At 36.7% G+C, this 23,425-nt stretch overlaps 1 protein-coding gene across 1 annotated transcript in view; it reads left to right on the top strand.

Moving 5' to 3' along the window:
- Nucleotides 1-351: 351 nt before the first annotated feature.
- Nucleotides 352-23,425, top strand: part of lmo7b (LIM domain 7b) — a 40,036-nt gene continuing 16,962 nt past the window's right edge. The window contains exons 1-14 of the mRNA XM_059554242.1: nt 352-486; nt 2,590-2,660; nt 2,769-2,838; nt 3,231-3,337; nt 5,530-5,560; nt 6,522-6,635; nt 7,735-7,933; nt 9,481-9,640; nt 11,569-11,874; nt 12,308-12,613; nt 14,920-15,127; nt 16,948-17,096; nt 21,222-21,642; nt 22,937-23,194. Coding sequence (XP_059410225.1) covers nt 376-486; nt 2,590-2,660; nt 2,769-2,838; nt 3,231-3,337; nt 5,530-5,560; nt 6,522-6,635; nt 7,735-7,933; nt 9,481-9,640; nt 11,569-11,874; nt 12,308-12,613; nt 14,920-15,127; nt 16,948-17,096; nt 21,222-21,642; nt 22,937-23,194 — 2,511 coding nt within the window. The 5' untranslated portion in view covers nt 352-375. The remainder of the gene's footprint in view (nt 487-2,589; nt 2,661-2,768; nt 2,839-3,230; nt 3,338-5,529; nt 5,561-6,521; nt 6,636-7,734; nt 7,934-9,480; nt 9,641-11,568; nt 11,875-12,307; nt 12,614-14,919; nt 15,128-16,947; nt 17,097-21,221; nt 21,643-22,936; nt 23,195-23,425) is intronic.

Below are 23,425 nucleotides of genomic sequence, written 5' to 3'. Positions count from 1 at the left end.
TTCTAATTTATTAAGATGCACCTATAGTTGTATGAAGTTACAGCTTTATCTGCTTCCAACAGTGAAACTCTAAATCAATGCTCAGTGGCAGCTGTTAGTATTTAAATCACTTAATTTATATTAAGCAACATGCATCTACAATGACTTTGTATTAGTTTACAATTTTTTTTTTTTTTTTTAACTTTAAATGTTGCAACTGTTCGAAAACAGATGTGATAAAAAAGAAATGACTAGATATAGCAATAAATGATCAGTCTATTATTTATATAACACAAATAAGTACATTTATATACATTTAATATAAATATTTATTAAAAAAACTTTCGCCCTTGTCCTAGAATGTAATTTTTCTCTAAATGGGTTGAGGTTCACATTATGTTTCTTTGTGAAATGCACACAGGTGTGATTGCAGCGGTGATGGAGTGGCGTCAGCAGTCTGCAGTCAGCTGCGAGCTGGCGTTCCAGGAGGCGCAGAGATGGCTTGAGGTAATGACATCATTATCAACTATTACCCCATGCTGGCCGCAGAAGTGCAGGGTTTTTTTTTTTTTAAACCCTAATGTTCTGTTGAGACTGAGTTTGTTCTTTGGGCACTCAGAGAATCTAATGCTTTAAATATGCAAGTCATTTACATTAGTCAGTTTTTAAAAAAGCCTGACCGATGTTATGGAAGTCTTAGCCCAGCTTTAGTATTGCAGGCACTTTTCAAAATGCAAAGAACATATCCTGATGTGTGTGAGCTTTCAGGAAATGCTTTATTTCCTGAATGTTATTTTAGGTAGAACAATTAAATGAAATCTAGACACGATAACATTCATTATGATGTTCCCTTCTGTCTTGAATGCGTATGTTTTTAAAGCAGCCTTAAATAACCTCTGTACCATTTGTGGTTGTCTTGCTTTATCAGCTTTAAACCATTTGCAAAGTTGCCAAGTACCATCTGCTCCATAGAATCCTAGAAATCATGTTTAGTCCTTTATTAAACTATTGATTGTTTTGAATAATGACGAACAACGAAGTGGCTTTTATTACATGTCATCCAGCAGTTTGCATCAAGACATTACATTACAGCAAGACAATAAAATATTATAAAGTGGGCCTACTCTGTCTGTAATACAGTACAGTGATGTATTAGATTGCTGATGGTATATTGTATCACTCTGTGTTGCTGCTCTGAACATTTCTTATTATTTTCAATGTTGAAAACCGTGTGTACAGTTTTGTGGAAATATTTTGTATGCAGGATTCTGATTATAGAATGTTCAAAAGAAAATAATTTATTTGAAATTTAAAATTATTAATTTTTTTGTGTTTAGCTTTGCATGTTGAATGGTGTTTGTTTTGTGTGTGTGTATATGTAAATCAAACTGTATGAACTAGAAAAGATAAAATGGATTTGTGAGCTGCTGTTAGATCTTTTATATTCTGCCTTGACTCTGTCAGGTCTATTTTGATGTAGACTGACACAAGCAGCCATTGATGGATTGCATTCCATGTGCCCAAACAAGCTGATGATCAGGATGCAGAATTGGACAGGCATCAGGCATGGATGCTTCAGTGCATCTCAATCAGAACACAAAGGACCCCTGAGTTGTTTGCCACATTCTGTCTGCCAAATGTCCACTCCACCACATGACTGGTACGGTCAGGTGCTTCTCGCTTGGGCGCCTCATTCTCCAAGCATGTTGTACTGCGGGGCTCTGAGGTCCTGTCTGAATGTGCACAGTTATAACGTGTGGATAGGATGACTTGATAGATGATCATTTGACTGGAACAGATTCGGTATGAAAAGAGAGAAAGTGTGGTTTTGGTTAGAGAGTTGCCTAACTTGGCTCATGGAGGGCATGGGTTGATTTGTAATTGTCCCATCTTTTTTGGTAATTATAGGGCACTTATTGATTTTGCTCACAGTTTGTTTTGCTTGCTTAATGGCAGTAAAAGCAATTATGTGGTGTGCTATTGCATATGATGACTTAAGATCAGAATGTACTCTGAAATGTATCTGGTTGGAGTGGAAAGTAGCATGTCATGTTTTTGAGAGGGCCTGTGGTTTCTCTCCGTGATCTGTATGTGTTGCTGACAGGATTTGCTTTTGTTTTATTATAATGCTTATTTATATAAGATGTCATGTATAAATATTCACGAAGTTTTTGAAAGAAGCCCTTTGTTCAGCAAGGCTGCATTTATTTGAACAAAAATACGTCAAAAACTGTAATATTGACATTTTTACAATTAAAAAAAAAAAAAAATTGTATTTTGAATGTGTTAAAATATAATATATTCCTGTGGTACAAAGTAGAATTTTCATCAAATATTATTGCAGTTTTTAGTATTGCATGATCTTTGAGATCAGTCTGATATGCTGATTTATTATTAATGTTGGAAAACCGTTGGCTGCTTATTTTATTTGAATACATTTTTATATATTTTTTGGAACTTTGATACTTTTTTTTTAAAGATTCTTAATGGAAAACAAAGTAAAAAACAACAACAACAAAACCCCCCAGCATTTATTAAAAATAGAAATCTTTTTCTAAATCGTTAGTTCTAATTTGTGCATGTGATCTGTTTTGGTTCTTTCCTTAACAGGAAGTGACGAAAAAGGGTTTTGGAAGTAAAAGCTTTCGCGTGGCCTTAGAGGACGGGGTCCTTCTGTGCGAGTAAGTAATTTTTTTGATTATTCTATTATTTCTTTAAGCGTAACACTGTATGATTTGCAGATGTTTTTAAGGTTTACTTAAAGTACTGTATATTTCATCTGTTTTCAGTCTGATCAACACATTGAAGCCGGGCATCATTAGACGAGTGAACCGGCTCTCCACTCCCATTGCAGGCTTGGTGAGTGTATTATCAATGGAGATTTATCTAGATTTAGAATTAAGATTTAGTCAACCAGCTTCAATTACACTTTTTTTTTTAATCATTAAATGCTTCAAGTATACTTATAAAAACGTTGCACAAATGCCAAGATATTTTCCCACAAGTCCAGAGGATTTCCAGTAGTAAATGTGTGGGACGGCACCTGACAACTGTCTCCTTAAGTTCTGGTTTTCTGGTTAACTAGTCTGTCTTTTATGCTGGTCTGTTCTTTGTGGAGCTTCGTCATCCAGGTTTCTCTGCCTAGTACTCTCAACTCAACTGTAGTATTTCACCGAAAGCTTAGGAATTGCGGATGACCTCTAACTTTTCATTAACAGTAGCTGCAATAGTCAATGCTGGTTTCTCTTTAGGACAACGTGAATGTGTTTCTCAAGGCTTGCGAGAAGCTAGGGCTTAATGAAGCACAGCTCTTCCATCCTGGAGATCTGCAGGATGTGTCCACACGTGTGACCGTCAGGTGAGCAGAGAAAAGTGAAAGCAGACATTTCTTTTTTTTCACCTTTGTTAATTTGCAGCAGCGTAAATGGGTTTGGATTTGTTGCCCGTGCCTTCTAAATGTCTCTTTTGCATTATATTTGTGTAATTCAGTAAGGCTTAAACATCTGATGCAAACCTATCTACACTTTATTACTGCTTTAGATGTTTGTGTTCGTATAAAGAAGGAAGTGTTTTATGTGACTGCGGGAAGCGGGTTCATTTGAATAGTGTTTGCTGTCTGATTACATTTCCATACCAAATGAAAGGCTGGATGGGTCCTGTCACACATTATCTGTCCATCATCAAACTCAAACAATGATACCTGACCAACGTTTTAGTCAAGCTGCCTTATGAAAATGTATTTTGAATTGAATCTGATGGCATTTAAATGGCAGAGGAGTCAGACATGACATATTGACTCGTGGTCTGTCATTATTAAAATCAGGGCCCAAGATGTTTTTTGAGCATAAACCACTCTTGGGATTAAACGTGTCAAATTGAAATACCATTCACAGTTCAGTTTACTTCCAATGGAATTTTAAAAGTTGTGTCTATATCACATGTGATTGGAGAAAAGGAGATTAAAACAAGAGGACTTGGTCGAGGTCTTCCTAAAATCCAAGTTGTTTTAGAAGCAGGGCAAGTTGAAAAGATTACAAAGATATTTTTTTTGCTTTGCAGTAAAATGGTGTAGATATTTAGAAATATATAGTTTAAAATGAAGATTTTGTCATTATTTATTCACCATCATGTGGTTCCAAACCTGTACAAGTTTCTTTCTTATGTTAAACACAAAAGAAGAACAATTGTTGGTCTCCATTGACTTCCATAGTAGGGAAAATACGACTTTAGAAGTCAGTGGCGACCATCAACTGTTTGATTACCAGCATTCTTCAAAATGACTTATTTTATGTTCAACATAAAGAAATTCATATAGGTTTGGACCACATGATGGTGAGTAAATAAAGACAAATATTTATTTTGTGGTGAACTATCCCTTTAATATATGCATTAGTTGTCTGAAATGTGGCATTGTAGTTAGAAGTTGAGTTACGGTGCTCACGTGGACATTGAGTTTGAGTTCGGCTTTGTGTTGTTCAGTTTCCGTTCCTAATATCTTGTATCTTGTTCTTTCTCTACCATGTGTTTTCAACCTTTTTGACTAATTTTTTTTATTCAGTATTTGAAGCCCCCCCACCCATATGGAAGAAAAATGGTTTAATTTAGATTTGTAATATATTAATTCTAATATATTATTTTAAATACTATTAAGTCATCTAATGACCGCTTTAAAGGTTTCTTGTGGGCCTCAATCGCGTTTGAGAACCACTGCTCCGTTATCCTCATCTATACAACAAAAGTATTTTCAAAACCATATGGAATTTTCATTAAGTATTTCCAAAAACTAATTTCGGTTCCAACTCTTGCTCTATGAATTTCATCATAAAGCCTCATTTTCTGGGTCCTGACTCAATGTCCCTACCGTTGGCCTTGTAGAGGGACGAGGCGGACGAGTGGGTGGAGCGGGGGACACAGTGTCCTCTAAATTTAGCTCCATATGACTGTCCCTTCAAACCAAATGCTATGGTGAAGCTATAGTGGATCTGATTGCTATTTTTAACTTGCATACTTTCTCGCGGTCATGTTGGTTTAGGGCTCAACGAAATAACTTACACACTTTCACTTAACCTCAGAACCGCAGCTCAAGCTCTTTTTCCTTATAGCCTGTCTGACTTATTTTTGAGGTAGCTTGACACTTAGCATCTGGTGTTTAAATAGCCGAATTCCTTTGTAAAACCATATTTGCTAGTTTATGATGACAAACAGATGGCTCACATGTCCGGTGTCAGCATGCTGGGGGAAAAAGTATGTTCCTAGGTCAGATAGTTTAGAGTTTTTTTTTTTTTTAGCTCTTGCTGATTGTCTTTGTCAAATTAGCTCTGGAAGCTTTGTATACAATGCTTGTTGGGAATAAAAATCATGATGTGTACATGATTAGTGACTTACTGTAAAGCTTATGTGGTATGTAGTTGAGGTCCATTTATAGAAATGACTTAATTTTATTGGAGGGTTGGATTTAGTTGCTGGTACTGTTAGTGTGAGCTGGAACTGATCTGTGTCTGTGACGGTGGATGTTCATCACATTTAACCTCCTTCTCTCCTTTTGCTTAGACATGAAGAGACAAGCAGGAGACTGAAAAACGTAAGTTTAAAAGCTTGTTCTTAATCACAAACCAATGACTTCTGAACTAAACGGTGCGTCTATGCATGGCTTGTCTTTAATGTGAACTCGATTTGGCCTTTGACTCTTTAGTTTGCATACCAAACAAGTTGATTTATAGTTTTATCTCATTGCAGTCTTCTGCTGAAGGTGTTATTGCGGTGTCATTTAAAGCCACTTAAGCACTGCTTTGCATGCACTATATATTTATATATTTATATAGATTATATTTATAGATTAATGACTCAATTGAAGACCAACGTTTTGAAATATGAACAATTATTTAATCTAGAAAAGTGTTTTGGTGTCAAATAGGTCTCTTGCATGCTCGCGATTGTCCCAGATGTTTCACCAGTGCATTCTTGATTTTTTTCAGAAAAGGAATATAGTACCGATGATGACAAATGATTTAATTCTAATAAGAGTTTTGAACATGTAAAATGAATTTGAACTGGAACTGCACATAATGTCTGCCATGCATCTCTTTGTTTCATTGGCAATATGTTGTTTTGCTAATATTTGATTGCTCATTAGATTAAAGTTTTTAATAATTAATCTTCGAGATCCAACAGGCACCACAAAGCCCTGTTGTCTTTATTGTCTTGTACATGTGCCACATTCCTGTCCTTTTGGCAGTGCACCCTATGCTTGTGTGTGTGTGTGTAAATGGTCAAAGTTTTGTAGATGAGAATGTAACTGGGACACAGAAGCCATTCATGCCACACACAATCACGCACAGCACAGAGTTCTCAGAGGCTTTGCTTTTTTCATTTCACATTAAAACTTGTGTTAGTGAAAATTCAGATTTAAGTAAAATAAAATAATTTCTACATGTTAATTAGGGAAAAAATATACAGATTGAAGTTTATCTTCCTCTGTTTTCAATTACATTTTGTCCTTGTTTTTTTTGTTTTTTTTTCTATCATCCTGTTATCACATACAGGTTTTGATAACTATATACTGGTTGGGGAGGAAGGCCCAGTCTGATCCGTTTTACACTGGACCACAGCTGAATCTAAAAGCCTTTGAAGGTTTGCTGGGAACAGCATTATCTAAGGTATTTACTTTTAATGTTTTTCTTCTCCTTTTCTTCTTTTATTTTCTTTTATTCAAGGAAGTGCAGTGCAAGTTTGAGAGCTGATGCACAAGATCAATTAATGTTAGTATGATGTGTGTTTATAGCCTGCAATGCAACTTTTACATTGTTTTTCTGTTGTTTTTAATTTAACACACTTTACAATTAAAACAGTTTTAATTTTTAATTCATGAAATTTATTGTATCAAATAAATGAGGATGGAATTTGTTAATGTTGCTAAACATTAAATGTTGCTTTTTTGTTTATAGCTTAAAATGCCTTCAATGTAAAGCATTTACTTTTAAATAATTACAAATATTTAATGAGAAGAATCATAACTTATTTTTTATTATATTAAATATTTATAAACATGGATGAACAATCTTGAGTTGAGTTTACAATAAAATGTAAATTTGTTGTTTATAGCTTAAAATACCTTTTACATATCTTTTATTTTTTAAAGTTTTTATAAAACAAGCATGTGACATTGTGCAAATGAAATACTAGTTTGATGTTTATAGTTTAATACCTTAAGTGATTTATTATTATTATTATTATTATTATTAAATAATAACAAGGTAAACAAGGGCATAAGTCTGAGATTTGTTGCAAAATGATAATGTCAATTGAATGTGTTTACAGCTTAAAATACCTTCTCATTCAATTTTAAAACATTTCAGTTTTTTCAATTGAATTTCTATGAAGTGCTTAAGCATTGGAATAGATCCAGAAGACAAACAAGCCCCTCATTAGTCCGAATCATTACATTACTAAAATAGAGAGATGTTACACTTGAGTCTCGTGTGATTTGGCCTCTTTGTTTTTTTTTTTTTTTTTTTTGTTTTTTTTATTACTACAAGTGATGTCATGCAGGTCCAGAACTCCCCATTAATTTTGGCTGCTGATAAAATGATTCAGTCAAGCATAAATCAGTGTTGTCAGTCTCCGCATAGTAATTGTCAAAGGTAATTTCTTCAGTCAGGAAAATGAAAAAACACAGTAAAAGTCTGCTGGAGCTCATGTCTGTTTGCTAAAACTCAACCCTCTCTGAAGTCTTGGCTCTTTCTTCACCTTCTTCAGGCTCTGGAGGAGTCTGTGCAGTCCAAGTCGAGTGTGAGGGACAGTGGGTACGCGGAGGGCTGGTTCTCTGACAGGGAGGATCTGTTCAGTCTGAAGCAGGCAGGCTACAGGAGAGAGGACTCCGTCGAGAGCCTGGACTCAGTGGAGTCTCACACACTTAGTGTGGCTTCAGACTGCACACTTACAGCCGGCAGTGAAGGTAAGGTTGTGCCTGTTTTTTTTTGTGTGTGTATGTAATTGTGTAATGTCCTTTTTGTAATGTACTTGTGCTTTATTTGATTTGGTCATCACAGTGGGAACTTTGCAGTGGACAATGGGTGTGTTAACATGCTCTGATTTTCATTAATCCAACTGAATTGTGTTTCAGATTCTGAAAGTACTGTTTGTATACACACTTTCAAAAGTTTTGTTTTTATTTGTAGAAATGTAAGTATTTTATTCAGCATGGACTCATTGAATGGATTAAGTGTGACAGTAAAGACATTTACATTTGTTGCAAAATAAATCTCTATGATGTTGAAAAGGTGTTTTTTAATCAATTCATGAAACAATCTTGAAAAAAAAAGTTTTTTGTACAGCAATCAGCATATTTCTGAAGGGTCATGTGACACAGAAGACTGGAGTAATGATGCTAAAAGTTTAACTTTACCATAACAGGAATAAATTACATTTTAAATATTTCACAATATTAAAACTTATTGCATTTTTGATCAAATATTCTTAGGACTGCATTTGCAAGATACTTCTTTCAAAAACATTAAATCTTACCAACCCTCAACTTTTGAATGGTAGTGTTAGTGTAGACACCCTAAACTTTGTGATCTGATTCTAATATTAATTTAAATGGTCAATTTGTTTATTTAGAACAAAATTTCTGTGCAAAAATTAAAACATTTATAAATTGCTTTTTTTTTTTTCAGATATTCAGTGTCCCATTTACTGAGCACTTCGTTATAAATAAATCAATTACATAAAAATTTATCAATTTGTATGACCTAAATAAGCATACACATTTCTGAATCCAATTAAGAAAGTAGTTTTGCAGTAAGCTAATGGCTAATATTTTCATATTTAGCTAATTATTGAAGATCTACACCACCCCTTTTAATCAGATTGAAATTTCATTCCAGTTAAGCTCATTTAGATCAGTAAAGGAGTTTAAATGAAGGCTTTTCAGTCCCATTGAGCCATCGATCCAGTTATTAACTGATTATAAGGTTGCATGTAAATGTACGATTTATTTTTCTTAACCTCAATTGAGCAAAATTGTCAAAACTTTTGCTTCAAGACATAATGGTCCATATTGCTTAAATATCTCTGCGTTATCAGAAAAATTGCAATGCCTTGTTTACTTTGTGACTTCGATATTACATCTCTCAAACTCTTGGTAATGAAAGTTTGCTGCCCAGACCTTGTCCCTTCACCTCATCCATTCACACAAGTGTGACATTCCTGATCGTTCCACACGCATTCGGTAATGAATAGAGCTGATGCCAACTGAAAGATGGAAGACTGTTGGGTGCTCTAGGGTTGTCATGATACTAAAAAGTTAATACCTAAGCAAAATAAAGTGCTGTAGCCTACAAGTAAATACAGAAGAACAACTAAACAAGCAATAGACCCTTAACATGAAACTCCTCTAAACCTCTTCACAGAATCTTCACACAAATGTGAAGTATGTTTGACATCTCACTTGACTGTTGATTTTGTTTTTGTATCTGTCTCCTACTCTCTTGTGATCTCCAGGTTGCTGTAGTGACGCAGAAGCGGGGCATTGCTTCAGGATGGCAGAAGGCAGTAAAAGTGATGTCCCCATCAGGGAAAGAGTGCATGTCCCATCTGCCCTGAGGAAGAAAAGGCAGGAATACCAGCAGGGAGGCAGGAGTTATGCAGTCAACCTCACTAGGTATGATACTCTCTTCTCTGGCTCACTTCGCTTCAGAGACTGACTCCGCATACAAATGTTGGATGACAATCTTTGCTAAGCTTATAACCGATATACAGCAGGGTCTCAATGGGTTTTAAATTTTAAAATGTTTTAAATTCAATTACTAAAATTTCCAAAAAGGCCGTAAAGATTCTTAAATGCTCCATGTAGTTTAAAATGATCTTGAATATTGTTTTTGTAATTTGTTTTCATGCTCACAGAAGTCTTCACATGGCATTTTGTGTAGGTATATTTTTCAGTGTACGATGTTTCTATATAAAAATGTGTAAAATATTGTGTAAAATACACTATAATAAACATCGATTTAACTTTAAAACATTTAATCAATGTTATTTGAATTTGTATCTGCAAATATATTAATGCCTTTTACTTTTATTTTTAATTTATTTTAATCTAAAGTTTATAATTATAATAATAATAATAATAATAATAATTTTCAATATTGTATAGCCCTATTCACCGTGTGTAGTTCAGCTGATCACTTTGTGGCATTCAAGGAAAACTTGACCTATTAAAACCTACTTCTTAAAATTAATAAGGCTATGCCAGAGCTTTCCCTATCCGATCTTTGTTTTTCCTCGTCTCAAGAAATATCCGTGTCCACACGAAACCACAAAACAATGTAGTATACATGCCAGCATGTGGCACTGTAATTCTACCACAGAGATGCACTAAAAACGGAGAAGAAATGGACTATGTGCATAAACCTTGTGCGTGGTACACAAACAAACATGGAACAATACATTCATTAATCTGTGTTAATGTTAGTTAATAAGACAATCGTTAGGGGTGAGACGTGGGCTGATGACCTAATCATTTAAAAAAATATATGGATTCGCTGTCCACAGGAAAACGCAAAGGCAGCATTTTCAAATTTATCCACTTTGGGATCCGGTTTAAAAAAATATTGGTTTCACTCTCCCAAACGCCGGATCCATGTGGACTAAATGCCTATACGATACAAAATGTATGTGTATACAGCGAAACGAGTCTCCGTGTGGATGGGGCCTAAAAGTGCTTGAATTTCTCTCCATTAAACATGTATAACATGCATATATTTAACGTCACGTATATATCCTGCTTGAGTTTTGTGATCATTCAGGTTTGCTGTTAAAACTTAAAAGAATCATAAATAAACGTATTAATATTCGCCATTAGTGATGCGAATATTAGGGTACCGTTTTTATGAATTTATTTGGCCCGCCCCGCAAATATAGTAAAATTTCTTGAACCACACCCCCCCCCCCCCTCCCGACCCGCCCCACGCATCGGGGACATCACGGTAGTTGCATTGCTACTTAAACCTTCGTATCGTAACCTTATCAATATAGGCTTTAGGTAATTGCACTATGATGGTTCGTTCATGAACAAATCTTTTAACTAAACGAAACCCGATAAAACCTTTGTTAATCTGAACAATTCATTTAGACTATTTTACGCGATTCATGCACACACTTTAATAAAGCCAAATCAGTTTTTGTCACAAGTAAATACGTTCCTTGACTTAAGACATAACACATGAGACACTCTTTTTCGCCAACTGCTTGCGTATTTGTGTAATATGAAGAAATGGTCACTGAACGAATCAGTGAATGAATCATTTTGGTGAACGAACTGAAAATCAATGAATCTCTTGAAAAAATCCAAATTTCCACCACTAAATTCCATGCAATATAAATGGATTTTTAAAAATTTAGTTTTTAGTGACCCGCCCCAACCCAACCCAAACAACCCGCGGGTTATGAGACGACCCGCGCATCACTATTATCCATATAAAATGGTTTTGTTTTTGATGGTTTCTTATGTAACAGGGTTGGTTATAACACATATATTGTGCGTGTAATTGGGGTGGTTTTCTTAGTCTGTCCACCATCTTTTGGCTGTAGTGAAAGTGGGAGGTGCTTATGCCACGACCTCCCTCCTGCTTCTGCCTTCCTCCAATGGGCAAGCAGTTACCAGAGTGACAGTGACTCTGATGCTGATCGCCCTGAACCAGACCTTGTGCAGGACGACCTAGCGAGTCGCAGATTTCGCTCCGTAACCTCCATGGCCCCTGTGAACTTTGCGATCCCTTCAAAGCCTCTAGGACCCACGGTGGCCCCTATGGTGACTCCAAGTGCTAGGAAGTCATGGCTCACCTTGTCAGATGCCTCACGGCTGGCCGCACTGCCACCCCAGAGATCAAACCAGAGGTCAGAGTTTAGAGAGTGTTTCAAACATAGACTGTGTCTGCCGTGGTGCCCTAATATTTGTGCTCATGTCCATCCAACTGGTCCTAACTACTTTTTGTTCATCTGCTGAATGCAACTAAATAAGCTTATTAATTGAGAAGACATGCTTAGTTTTTCCTAAACTGGCGTTCTACTGTAGTGGAGCTCATTTGGAAGAATTGCTTGGTGTGATCCTTCAATTTCAAGGTTCAGCTTGGCACTGTGTGGATCTGCACTAATTTGCCGTTCATTCATCTCATTACTAGAACTGCTTTTGGTTTGTTGCTGTGTGCTCCACTAACTAGCTCTAAATGGAAAAAAAGCGGTTAACAGTTTTGCATGCATGTTCGTGCATGTGCTTCTAGGAGACGTTTTTGCACTCGTCTCATACGGATGCCTCTGTCTTGGGAAGCAGCGTGTCATCCATTCCCTCTGTAAATGGACGGGCAGACTTTGAAACAGTCACTTTGGAGGAAGAGTTTCTTCAGCGAGCCCTAAACAATGGCACGAGTGACTCTGATGAGGAGCGAGGAAATGCCGATCCGGTGCTGGATGACCTTTACGCCCGTCGGGTGCTCGTCTCGGAGCATCAAACCTCCATCAATGCCAATTCAGACAAGTTCCTGCCCAAATATTGGACACCTGAGGAAGATCTACATGTGAAAAAGATCAGGCTAGGATCCCAGCGCAGACCATGGTATAAGAAGATGCAGGGCTTCAGGTTTGTGTCATATGGAGAAATAGGGTCTTGAAAATCCCTAGAGCCAGTTGGAAATCTGGCAGAATCCCATTTTTCCCACCAGTTTTTCCCACCATCATAGAAGTGAAATGAAATCTATAAATTGTCATAATTGCTGTTACTGAACTTCTTTGCTTGTTTTATATATATAAAAAAAAAAAAAACATATCCCTAACCCTCATAGAGCCACTGAATCAAAATTGCAACCGGTGTCAAAATTATAAAATGTAATAAAAATATTTGTTAAAGTACACAACAGCAAGTTGCATTATGAAATATATTCCTGGCTGTTTTGGATCAGGGTTATCAAATAATAATAAAATAAATCAATTTAATTGATTTATTATTTAAATGGCTTTCTTAAGGGGGTTAAGTATATTAATTATCAGTAGTACATACTTATGTGACCCCCTGTACTTGGTCTTTCTTTTTTCTTAATCGATTTAAAATGGTCTTTTCCCTTTTCGTCTGCTATTGCTTTCTCCCTTTTCTCTGTCTCTCTTTCTGTCCTTCCTGTAGCCGAAAGATGTCTGGTTCCTCTGAGGACGACTCTGATTTTGACATCACTCCTTGGCTAGCTGCACCCGCTCCAAACTTTTCACCTGATTCCAAATCCCCCCACACCCTTTGAGACGTTCTTCCTTTTTTATTTTCTTGTGATGTGCATTGGAATATTAACTTAAGCAATACAGTATATATTTTGAGAAGGATATTGTATGCTAATTAAATGCATATGGCCGGAGGAGTGTTTGTATGAAAATGTATAAAATACTTGGTAAACAGTCAGCTTAATCTTTTAGCTTTACTTAATTAGCTTAAACATTGATTTGTAGTAATGACGCAGTTAATTTTTAGCAGGTAAACTTGATTTATATGGCAGATACTATGTATGTTTGCACCAAAATTTTGCTTCCTTTTTAATGGAGCTTAATTCAGAACTAATGCCATCTTGAGATTGTAGCAAATTCTTAATTGGGTTACATCCATCTAATCTCTGAGGCTAATTACAGTGTTTTCCTTCACCAGCCTAATTTATTTATAGGTATGAGATGACTTATAAAGGCCTGAGCACATCCACTGCAAGCACAAATAAATGGCTGTTTTGGAAAACTGAACTTAATCTAAATGGTACAAGACTTAAGTACCAAAAGGTCCATAAGTCCCATTTACATACAATGACTGTGAGAACAGGTGGTAAGAATGCATTTGCGCACTAATTTCTATAAGATTCAAGGTAAATGAAACCTAGAACCTGTTTTCCGATTGTTTTACAGTGGGATTAACCAAAAATCTCTAACAACTAAAGAAATCTTGGGAGTTACTTGAGCTGATTTAGTGTTACAGGTGTTTTTAATAGTTTTGCTACACAGATGTCATTATATAATGTAATGAATTCTGTGCGTATGCAGTCATTACAGCTGGAGCTCTGTTGTTCATATGATGTAATGTTTGTGTCTGTCTGACATGTCACAGTCTGATGTCAAACAACTTGCACTGAAATGTCAAATAAATTTTTGGGCCAATAAAAATACCAGCTCAGTTGCACACAGATTGTGTGAATAATTTATTTTTATTTAATTATTTGCTATTTCGTGTGTGTGTGTGTGTGTGTCCCATAATAGATAGTAAGTCATGTAGGTTTTTAAAATCATGACGGTGGGTGAATTTATTTATCGGTGCACTCTTTCTTTTTAATTGATCCTCCATTGGAAGAAACGAAAAATATATCCATTTACTATAAAGAGCGTATCACAATCAAATATTTTCATGATTTCCCAGATTTCCCACGAGACACTCTCGGTACACAGGGTGAGTTCTGCCATTTTTTTGACTTGCAAGAACAAACTCCTGATTGCTTTTGCGTTTGTGGCTCCATTACGCAGGCTGCTTTTCTGTAGGAATGTGTGCATTTTGAAGGACTTTTCCCTAAAGTAAATTATAAAATCAATCATCACACAGTGTTTTACAAATTGCTACATGCTATAAAACGGTGCCTTTCATTCTGTCTCTCCTGCATCATTAAATCGTTATTTTACAGCATAAGCTTTAATGCATACGCTTATTTATGTTGTATTGTAATATTACACTATTAATTTTCCATCACTGTGTGGAGTTTTTGCTGGTTTATCTCTCCATTTAGTTTATGATGCTAGTGTCTTGAACTGTACCCTGTAAAAGCTGTGTTAAAGTCTTAACCTCTAGATGCCAGTATAACACAATTATTCTTGTGTAAAAGCCAACGTTTTGAGATTATCATTTAAATGACCATGTTCATCTCCACTCAACAGAAGTAAATCTATGGGTGACATCCCACTGGAGCCCATTCCACAGGAGTCTGACACCTGCTTCAGTTTTGACCAGCTGGAGTCACAGCACAGTCACCAGGGGTCTGTTGGAGAGGTGACCCTTGACCCCTCAGCCATACAGAGAGTTCAGCACGAGCAGCTACAGAGCATCCGGGCCAGAATAAAGGAAGGTGAAGCCAAGTGGCATGAGGTAAGTGATGCCTACTTGCATAGCATTTTTACATCATGGTTGTGGAACTACTGAACACACAGATTTTAATAATACAATAAATGTTTACAAGGATAGTTCACCCAAAAAAGGCAGTTGTCATCATTTACTTACCCTTCTGTTGGTTTAAACCTGTATGGGTGTTTTTCTTTTTTTCTTTTTTTTTTTCTTCACCTGTGGAACATACAATATATTGTTTTGTCCATACAATTCTTAAAATATCTTTGTTGTTAGTATATTTCTCAGGAAACCGTATATTTCTGTATGTGTTCCAAAGACACAAAGTTAGTCAAATAGGTTAATTACGTATATATTTATTTATATATTTGAGAAAAAGTTTAGAAAAAAGTCTGCTTCATCGATTGTTCATAGAATCATGTAACCTTCATTATCCATAATGAGAGACTTTTGAAACAACTAGAACTCTTTCTAGAGCTGGCCTCCTGGCCAAACTGAGTAAACGATGAAGGGCCTAGACTGGTGACCAAGAAGCTGATGATCTCTGTAGATGAGCTCCATGATCATATATGCAGATGGGAGAAATCTACAGAAGGACAAACATCACTGCAACACTCCACCGATCTGGGCCTTTTGTTGGTGTGGCCAGACTCAATCTTCTCCTCAGTGAAGACACATGGAAACCTTGGAATTTGCAAAAAAGCACCTAAAGGACCCTTAGACTGTGAGAAACCAGATTCTCTGGTTTGTAGAACCTCAATTCCCAGTAACATGTTTGAAGGAAGCCAGCTCTGCTCAAAAGTAAAGTGTGCTGGTAGCGTTTTTCAGCAGCAGGGACTGAGGGACTCGTCAGAGTAGAAGAAAAGCTCAGTGCACCAAAATATTGAGATGTCCTTAATTAAAAACCAAGTCTAGAGCATTCAGAACCTCAGATTGGGCAGAAGGTTCACTTTCCGACCGAGCAATGAACCTAAACACAGCAAGAGTGGCTTATAGACAACTCTGTGAATGTCATTGAGTGGCCCAGCCACAGCCTGAGCTTTAACCCAATCAAATATTTCTGGAGAAACCTGAAAATGTGCGTCTGCCCTCATCCAGCCAAAGCTTGAGAGGGGAGGATGTGAGGAGAAGAATGACAGATAATTCCCAAATGCGGATGTGCAAAGCTTGTCGCGTCATACCCAGAAAGACTTGAGGCTGTTAAGGTGCTTCAGCTAAGTAAGGAGTTAAGGGTTTGAATACTTATGCAATGTATGCATTTCAAAAATGTTTAAATGACAGTTGTGACAATTCTGTTTTTGCTTTGCCATTGTGGTGAATGGAGAATGTAGATTGATGTGTAAAAAAAAAAAAAAAAAAAAGTAAAAGCAGGTTAACATAAGGCTGCACCATAACAAAATGTGAAATGAATGAAGGGGTATGAAGGCACTGTATATGTATGCATTTCGCAAGGACTGTATATGTATGCATGCATGCATGCATGTATATAAATAATACAATAAACTATTTATAAAAAGGGGAGGGAGGTGAGTATTTACTTTGGCTGGTTTAGGAGCCTAGGTTTGTCACCGAGGTAAATGTAATGCCTTAGGACATCCGATTTTGGCAACATTTTCTGTGTGTTACTCGAGAAAATGTTGCATAAAGTTTCTTCTATATGTTGCTATGTCTAAGTTGGCGCTGTGGGGGTCCTCAGTGAGCCAAATAAAAACATATTTGGTTTTGGACTGGCCATTTTTTTTTTCTTTAATAAAGCTCATTCACACACCAAACTGATGTTATTGTCAGATTTTTTTTTTCTTTGCCAGTATTTCTTTTGGAAATTTTTACCTCTGTCATTGCAGGATCTGAACAGGTGGAAGAGCCGGCGGTGGAGTGCAAACTCTGACCTCCACAAGAAGTTTGGGGAGAGGGAGCAGATTGAACTGATCAGCAGTGGGGGAGGAAGCAGTGCCATCAGGACCTCACAGCTCACAGAGGTGCCAGAGGAGAGGTAATATTTTTTTACTCTCACAGTAATACTTTTTTTTTTTGTCTTAATATATTTTTAAAGGTATAGCCCAACCACAAATGAAAATTCTGTTCATATTTATTTACCCTCATATTATTTTAATCCCAAATGACTGACAAAGTAGGGAATTTAGCAGGATGTCTTTTAATATAATAGTGAATGGGAACCATGGGCTGTCAAAAGGAGAAAAAAAAATAAAAAATAAAAATTATGTAATTTTAAATGTATAATTTAGGGGTGGGAATCACCAGAGGCCCCACGATACAATAGTATCACAATACTTGTCACGACAAAATATTATTGCGATTTTTAAATATTTTGCTATATTCTGCGATCTATTGCAATTTATTACCTTTTTCCAACTTCAAATTATGGTGAATTGGTGGGTTTTTGTTAAATGTGAGCCAAAATCATCAAAATTAAAAGAACCAAAGACTTTAACTACTTTGGCTGTATTCGGTGTCGTTTGAAAAAAAAAAAAATACTGTAGCTTTTCATAAACGGAATAAAAGTTTTTTACTGAAATTTTGATTGATAGCCGTAATGGCCATTTACTTTCACTGTATGGAAAAGGTCAACTTTTTTCTTAGCACCTTTTGTGTTCATGCATGAAAGCAAGTTTTTAGAAGACATGATGCTGATTTAATAATGACAGCATTTTTATTTTGTCCCCAATATTCCTTAAACACACCTAAAAACTGAATTGCAAGTATGGAGTAACTTGATTAACATAAGCCTATTTTATGTTTTAAAACATCTTTCACAGCCCCCTTTGTTGTGTGAATATGCTATATAGCTGAATGTGCTGTATATCAAAAGAAAGAATAGAGCCTCTGCTTAATAAATAAATAAATAGCATTTGAATGTGGGTAAATTTCATTAAAAGACACCATTTTGAACAAAAGGTTGAAATAAGTTTTTATCAAAGACTGAATGGATTCAGAAGCTTCTGTCAACAGCCCCAAAATGTTTCACAATTCACAATTTTTTTTTAACATGAACATCGGCTTTCTTGCGCGATCGCTTGTTTCTGATTCTTCTTCTCTGCATTTTGATCCAGGGATTTAGGACTCTTTGGCTACGTTCACACTGCAGGGCTTAATGCTCAATTCCGATTTTTTGAAAAAATTCGATTTTTTTGCAAGGCCGTTCACATTTCCAATTAAATGCGACCTTTTTGTGATCTCCTGTGTGAACGTGAAATGACCCAGAAGTGACCCGCATGCGCAGAAGAGTACTCAACGGTCAACGGCATCACTCGTTGTTTGCGGAAGTAGCTAACGTTAAACATGGATGTCAACAACAGTGTAGTCAACAGCGGAGCTCTTTTTGCAATATTAAAGTTATTTTCCCAACTGAGAAATTATGACGTTTGTAGCGTATCAATGACGTACGGGTCGGATACATGTGGCCTGGCCATTCAGACGGAGGTCGCATTTCAAAAGATCGGATATGTATCGGATTCAGGACCACATACCCAAGTGGCCTGGGTCACATTTGAAAAGATCGGATCTGTATCGTTCAGACTCTCATGAAAAGATCAGATACAGGTCGCATAGGAAAATCGGAATTGGGTCGTTTCAGCCTGCAGTGTGAACGTAGCCTCAAAGAAGATGTGTAATGGCACCCCCTACTGTAGGGCTGTGCACTTAATCAAAAAAATGGTTTAGATTTTGGCCTCCAACGATTATAAAAATGAATCAATATAAAACAATTATTGCAGCACTGGCTTTTGTTCCTCCATAAATCCCAATTTCCCGTGCAAATCAGTAAAATCATGTAACATGACATTTGCAAAATGAGACGTGCTTGATTTATCAAAGTATTTATTCATCTTTTTAAAAGCGTGAAAGAACTTGCGCTGCTCCTCAGGAAGACATAAGCATTCAGAGACTGAACAGAACACGGACATTTAAAGTCATCTTTTAGCTCAAAGTAAGCACCTAAATGGTCAAATGCACGCAAAAATGTGTCAAAATGCTGCACTTAGTGATTACCTTCGCTGGACATGTAATAAGTGAACGAAAAGAGTTGTGAATGAAAATACACATGTAATGTTAATTTGGATCCATACGGCTCATAAAGGGACAGCGGGCTATTTTCCTGCTGCGACTGTGTGTTTATTAATCAAACAACAAAAGACACATTCAAAATCACACACTGCTCTAGAGTGAAGGATTTTGTAGCTTTAAGAAACACAAAAGTATAATTCTAACAGTGAAGACTGCTGTTTTATTTTATATGTGATTATTCATTTCTGTAGTAGGCTATAAACTGCTTGAGACATGCCTAAAAAAAAACATTAAAGTTTGTTTCATTTGTATGTTTTTATTTTATCGTATTTGTCCTTTGCTTTTGCTTTTTTTATTACTGACAGTTTAATTTTCTATAATTTTGAGGACTTTTTTGTTTGAATTTCTGCTGGTCTCTACAATGTAGATGTCATGGCAACCTTATTTACAGAAAATACATATTTGATATGTATCACTTTCTTTAAATAAATCACTCATATAAAGTTTTGGTCATATGGCCCCCTCCTAATCATGTTAAAGGGGTCATATGATGTGATTTTAAATTTTGCTTTTCTCTTTGTAGTGTTACAAGCTCTTGGTGCATAAAGATCTGTAAAGTTGCAAAGACTAAAGTCTCAAATCAAAAGATCTTCTTTATAAGAGGCGTCCACACCCCTCTAAAACGGCTCGTTCTAACACGCCCCCACATGTCTATGTGACTATGTGGGAAGATTTGCATAACGCCGCCCAGATGTTCATGCCATGAAAGGCGGCATGCCTTTTATTCTCGTTGTAGTATTTTTGTTGTCGCTGCCATGTCATATAGATGCTGTGTGTTTCACTGTGAAAGCGAAACTACTTTGTTTGGCCTTCCAAAAGAGGACATGACTAGAAATCATGTTTATATCAATTTTAAAGTGGGTTTTATGTTTGTCTTGTCGCTCCAGCCAGACATGGCATCACAATATGTTAAGGGGCGTAACATTTCCGTCACACGCTTGAGGTTTTCGGCCAATCACAACGCATTGGATAGCTGGCCAATCAGAGCACACTTCACTTTTCAGATCAATAAGCCTTATCAAAATTACGTATTTCAGAAGGCGGGGCATAGAGGAGAAACAATAATGTACAGTATGTGGAAAATGTTTTTTGAACCTTGAACCGCATTAAACACATTTCATTACACCAAATAATGTTCTTTTTTTTATTGCAGTATCATATGACCCCTTTAAATAATCGTGATTACAATATTGACCAAAATAATGGTAATTTATGATTTTTGCCATAATTGAGCAGCCCTACCCTACTGTATAAGAGTGAAAATACAGAAATACAAAGACCTCTGTCATTAGCAGGGAAAGAGTGAAGTAGTTCTCTATCATTAGAATCACTGTTCTCCATGTACTTTAGGTAACAATACTTTACCTACAGTGCTTCAGTGCTCATCACTTCATGCTCTTCACTGAGTGCTCACACGACCGCGATACCATTCAGGAATTGAAATGTTAAAAATGGATCCGACACCATCAGCGGATCCCTAATATATCTGCACATAGACTGATAGACGCAGCTTTCAAACACTCTCGTCTGTTTCTGTGTGAGCACTGAAGCCAATCACAGACATATCTGTTGAGCACATGAAAACAATGACCAGTCAGCGCTGTTGAAGAATCTGCTAAACCGCCCCCACATCTTAGTGGCAAATGAATGTTTATAAAATTTCAGTACAGAAATGAATCGCGGTCGGTAATTTTTCACATCTATGAAACTACACTACAGCTTCACGAATACATGACTTATTTTATAAATCAACATCCCCCAAGATTAATAAATGCTCTAACAAATTCAGTTGTTTTTAAAAAATTTATTAATTTAACAAATTGAATGTTATTCTAAAGTGTTACCACTTGGTGTTCCATTAGAGACATTTTAATGGTAGCACCTGTCCTCCAAGCCCGCTCCACTTCCCACCCTTTAGTGCATGGGTGACCGCTAATCGCCATGTGCTTTCTAGTAGAGTCCTGCCCCATCCTTAAACTCCTGCCCTGGGATCAGATCAGCCATTCACTCCAGTTGCCGGTTCACTCTCTTCCAGCTCCAACATGCCTGGACCCATGAGTGATGCGGGCTCCAGTGTCAGCAGTACTGGGTGGTCCACCACCTGGGCTTCACCCCTCACGTACGGGACATCTTCTGCTCTGACCGGAGGCACTGATGCAGAGACTACTGACTCGGCTGTTAAATTCTTCACCCCTCCATCAGCTGTTGTCTCTGAACAGAGTTCACTGACCAGCCTGGCTACCATGGATCCAGAACCATACGAGTGGCAGGGTCCAGACTTCAGCTGCCGTGCGAGCCTCCTGGAGAGCTTTTATGCAGGTGGAGCACGCGTATCTGCCACTCTACCCAGAGGTTTCAGAAGGTCAGAAAGTTCCTCGCGCCTCTCCACGGGTGTCACACCACGTCCATTTGGAGCCAAACCCTCCAGAGTGTCTTCATTGCCCAGATCATATTCAGTAAGTGCCCATTATTAGCCTTGTTATATTATAGATCACTTGTTCTTTTGTTCATAAAAAAATTAAGATTTAAAATGTCTTCATTCGAGTTTAGATTCTCACAGTGAAGGATTTTGATTCTGATTAATGGGATTTTTGCCATCTGTGTCAATTTCACATGGTGTTTAGTATCTCATTGAAAACAATCATGCAATTTAAAAGTGTATTTAGCTTTTTTTCTGATGGTTATGGTTATGGCACTATTTTGCATGGTCTGATTGGTTAGTGTTGGGACAGTATGCATCTAGACCGAAATAAACTAAAGTGAAAGTGCACAGTTATACCTGGAACGTATGCGTTGGTCATTAGTAGAGCTAAATAAATTTTCTAATTGTTTTTTTTAATGATATTCTTGATATTTATATATTTGCTTTGAAATATATCAAGATTGAAACGGTTTAAGCTAAATCCAGGATATTAATCCAGTCTGTCTTTTTTTCTTATTAATATTGAAGTGTTGTTCAGTGACATCTAACATTTTCATCTTATTTCTCCCATATTCGCCAGTCATGAGACAGGAAAAGATTGCAGTACTAGTAATGCTCTTAAGGAAATGTAATGGTCAGTTTAAAAGGTGCATTGAAATTATTGTAAATTTATTCATGATATGGCTTAATTTTACAGTAGATCATCAGTAATCACTGTGTATATATATATATATATATATAATGACAATATAACCCATCATTTACTTCCAGTTGCACTTAAAGTATACTTTTCAGTCCAGAATCTTACCATACAGTAACTGTTAGTTTTTAAATAGTACCTAAATGGTTGATAAACACACCTGATAAAGGAGTGGGATGAGGAAGAGTGGAAGTTTGTTCAGTGTTCCGTGTGTGAAGTTTAGTATTACTTCTGATCATCTAGCGGCTGACTTATTAATAATGAATAAGGCCACTACTACTGCTCTGCACTCCGGGTGCTTCATGAAACCCAAGCTGTGACTTTGGTGTGTGTGTGTGTGTGTGTGTGTGTGTGCGCGTGCTCTTTTCCATGACGAGCTTCTCAACCATGCGTGGTCACACACGGTCTTTGGTCACCGTATCTTGAACAAAAGCAATAATGTATTCTCTGTACCAGTAATTTATTTGTAGACTTGATAAATATAGGGTCATATCAAACTGAGATATTACCTTTTTTCAGTGCTCTTAAACACATAGTTCTAAATTGGTACTGTAGAGTTCCTTAGAATGATCTTTCTTTTTGGTTATAGAAGTAACCACTTTATTTGTTTTATCTTGGGTTTCTACAGATGGACGACTCTTATAAAAGCGTGATCAGTGGGAACAGAGACCATTCAATCATACCCTCTTTTCTTAGTGGTCAAGGAAGCGTTACAGCCTCTGCTGACACGGGCCACTTTCGTTCAAGCACTCATCCAATCAAGAAGGAAGAGAGAAGAGATGGAAGGTTGTCAGTGCCTCCAATTAACTTGTTTGTCACTAAAGTGACAACGGCCGCCTCCAATGTACAAACATCTCCTGTTGTCTCTGAAACCAGGGATTTTAAGGTACCCTGCTTGACAGTCTGAATCAAGTAAATTGAATCATGATGTCCAGGATAACCTTAACCAACCTAGAACACTCAGTGGAAAGCAGTTCTATATTATTATGAAATAATACAGTATGCACTGTAAATATACATGTATACAATTACGTTATGTTAAAATGATTTCTTATAAAAAAATTGTTCTAGTTTTGTTTGTTATACTGACTGAAGCAGATTTCTTGAAGATGGTTTC

Source organism: Carassius carassius, chromosome 7 (genome assembly GCF_963082965.1).
Source record: "Carassius carassius chromosome 7, fCarCar2.1, whole genome shotgun sequence".
Classification (NCBI taxonomy): domain Eukaryota; kingdom Metazoa; phylum Chordata; class Actinopteri; order Cypriniformes; family Cyprinidae; genus Carassius; species Carassius carassius.
Note: the sequence above shows the minus strand (reverse complement) of the source record. Positions and strands in the feature narration are given on the sequence as shown.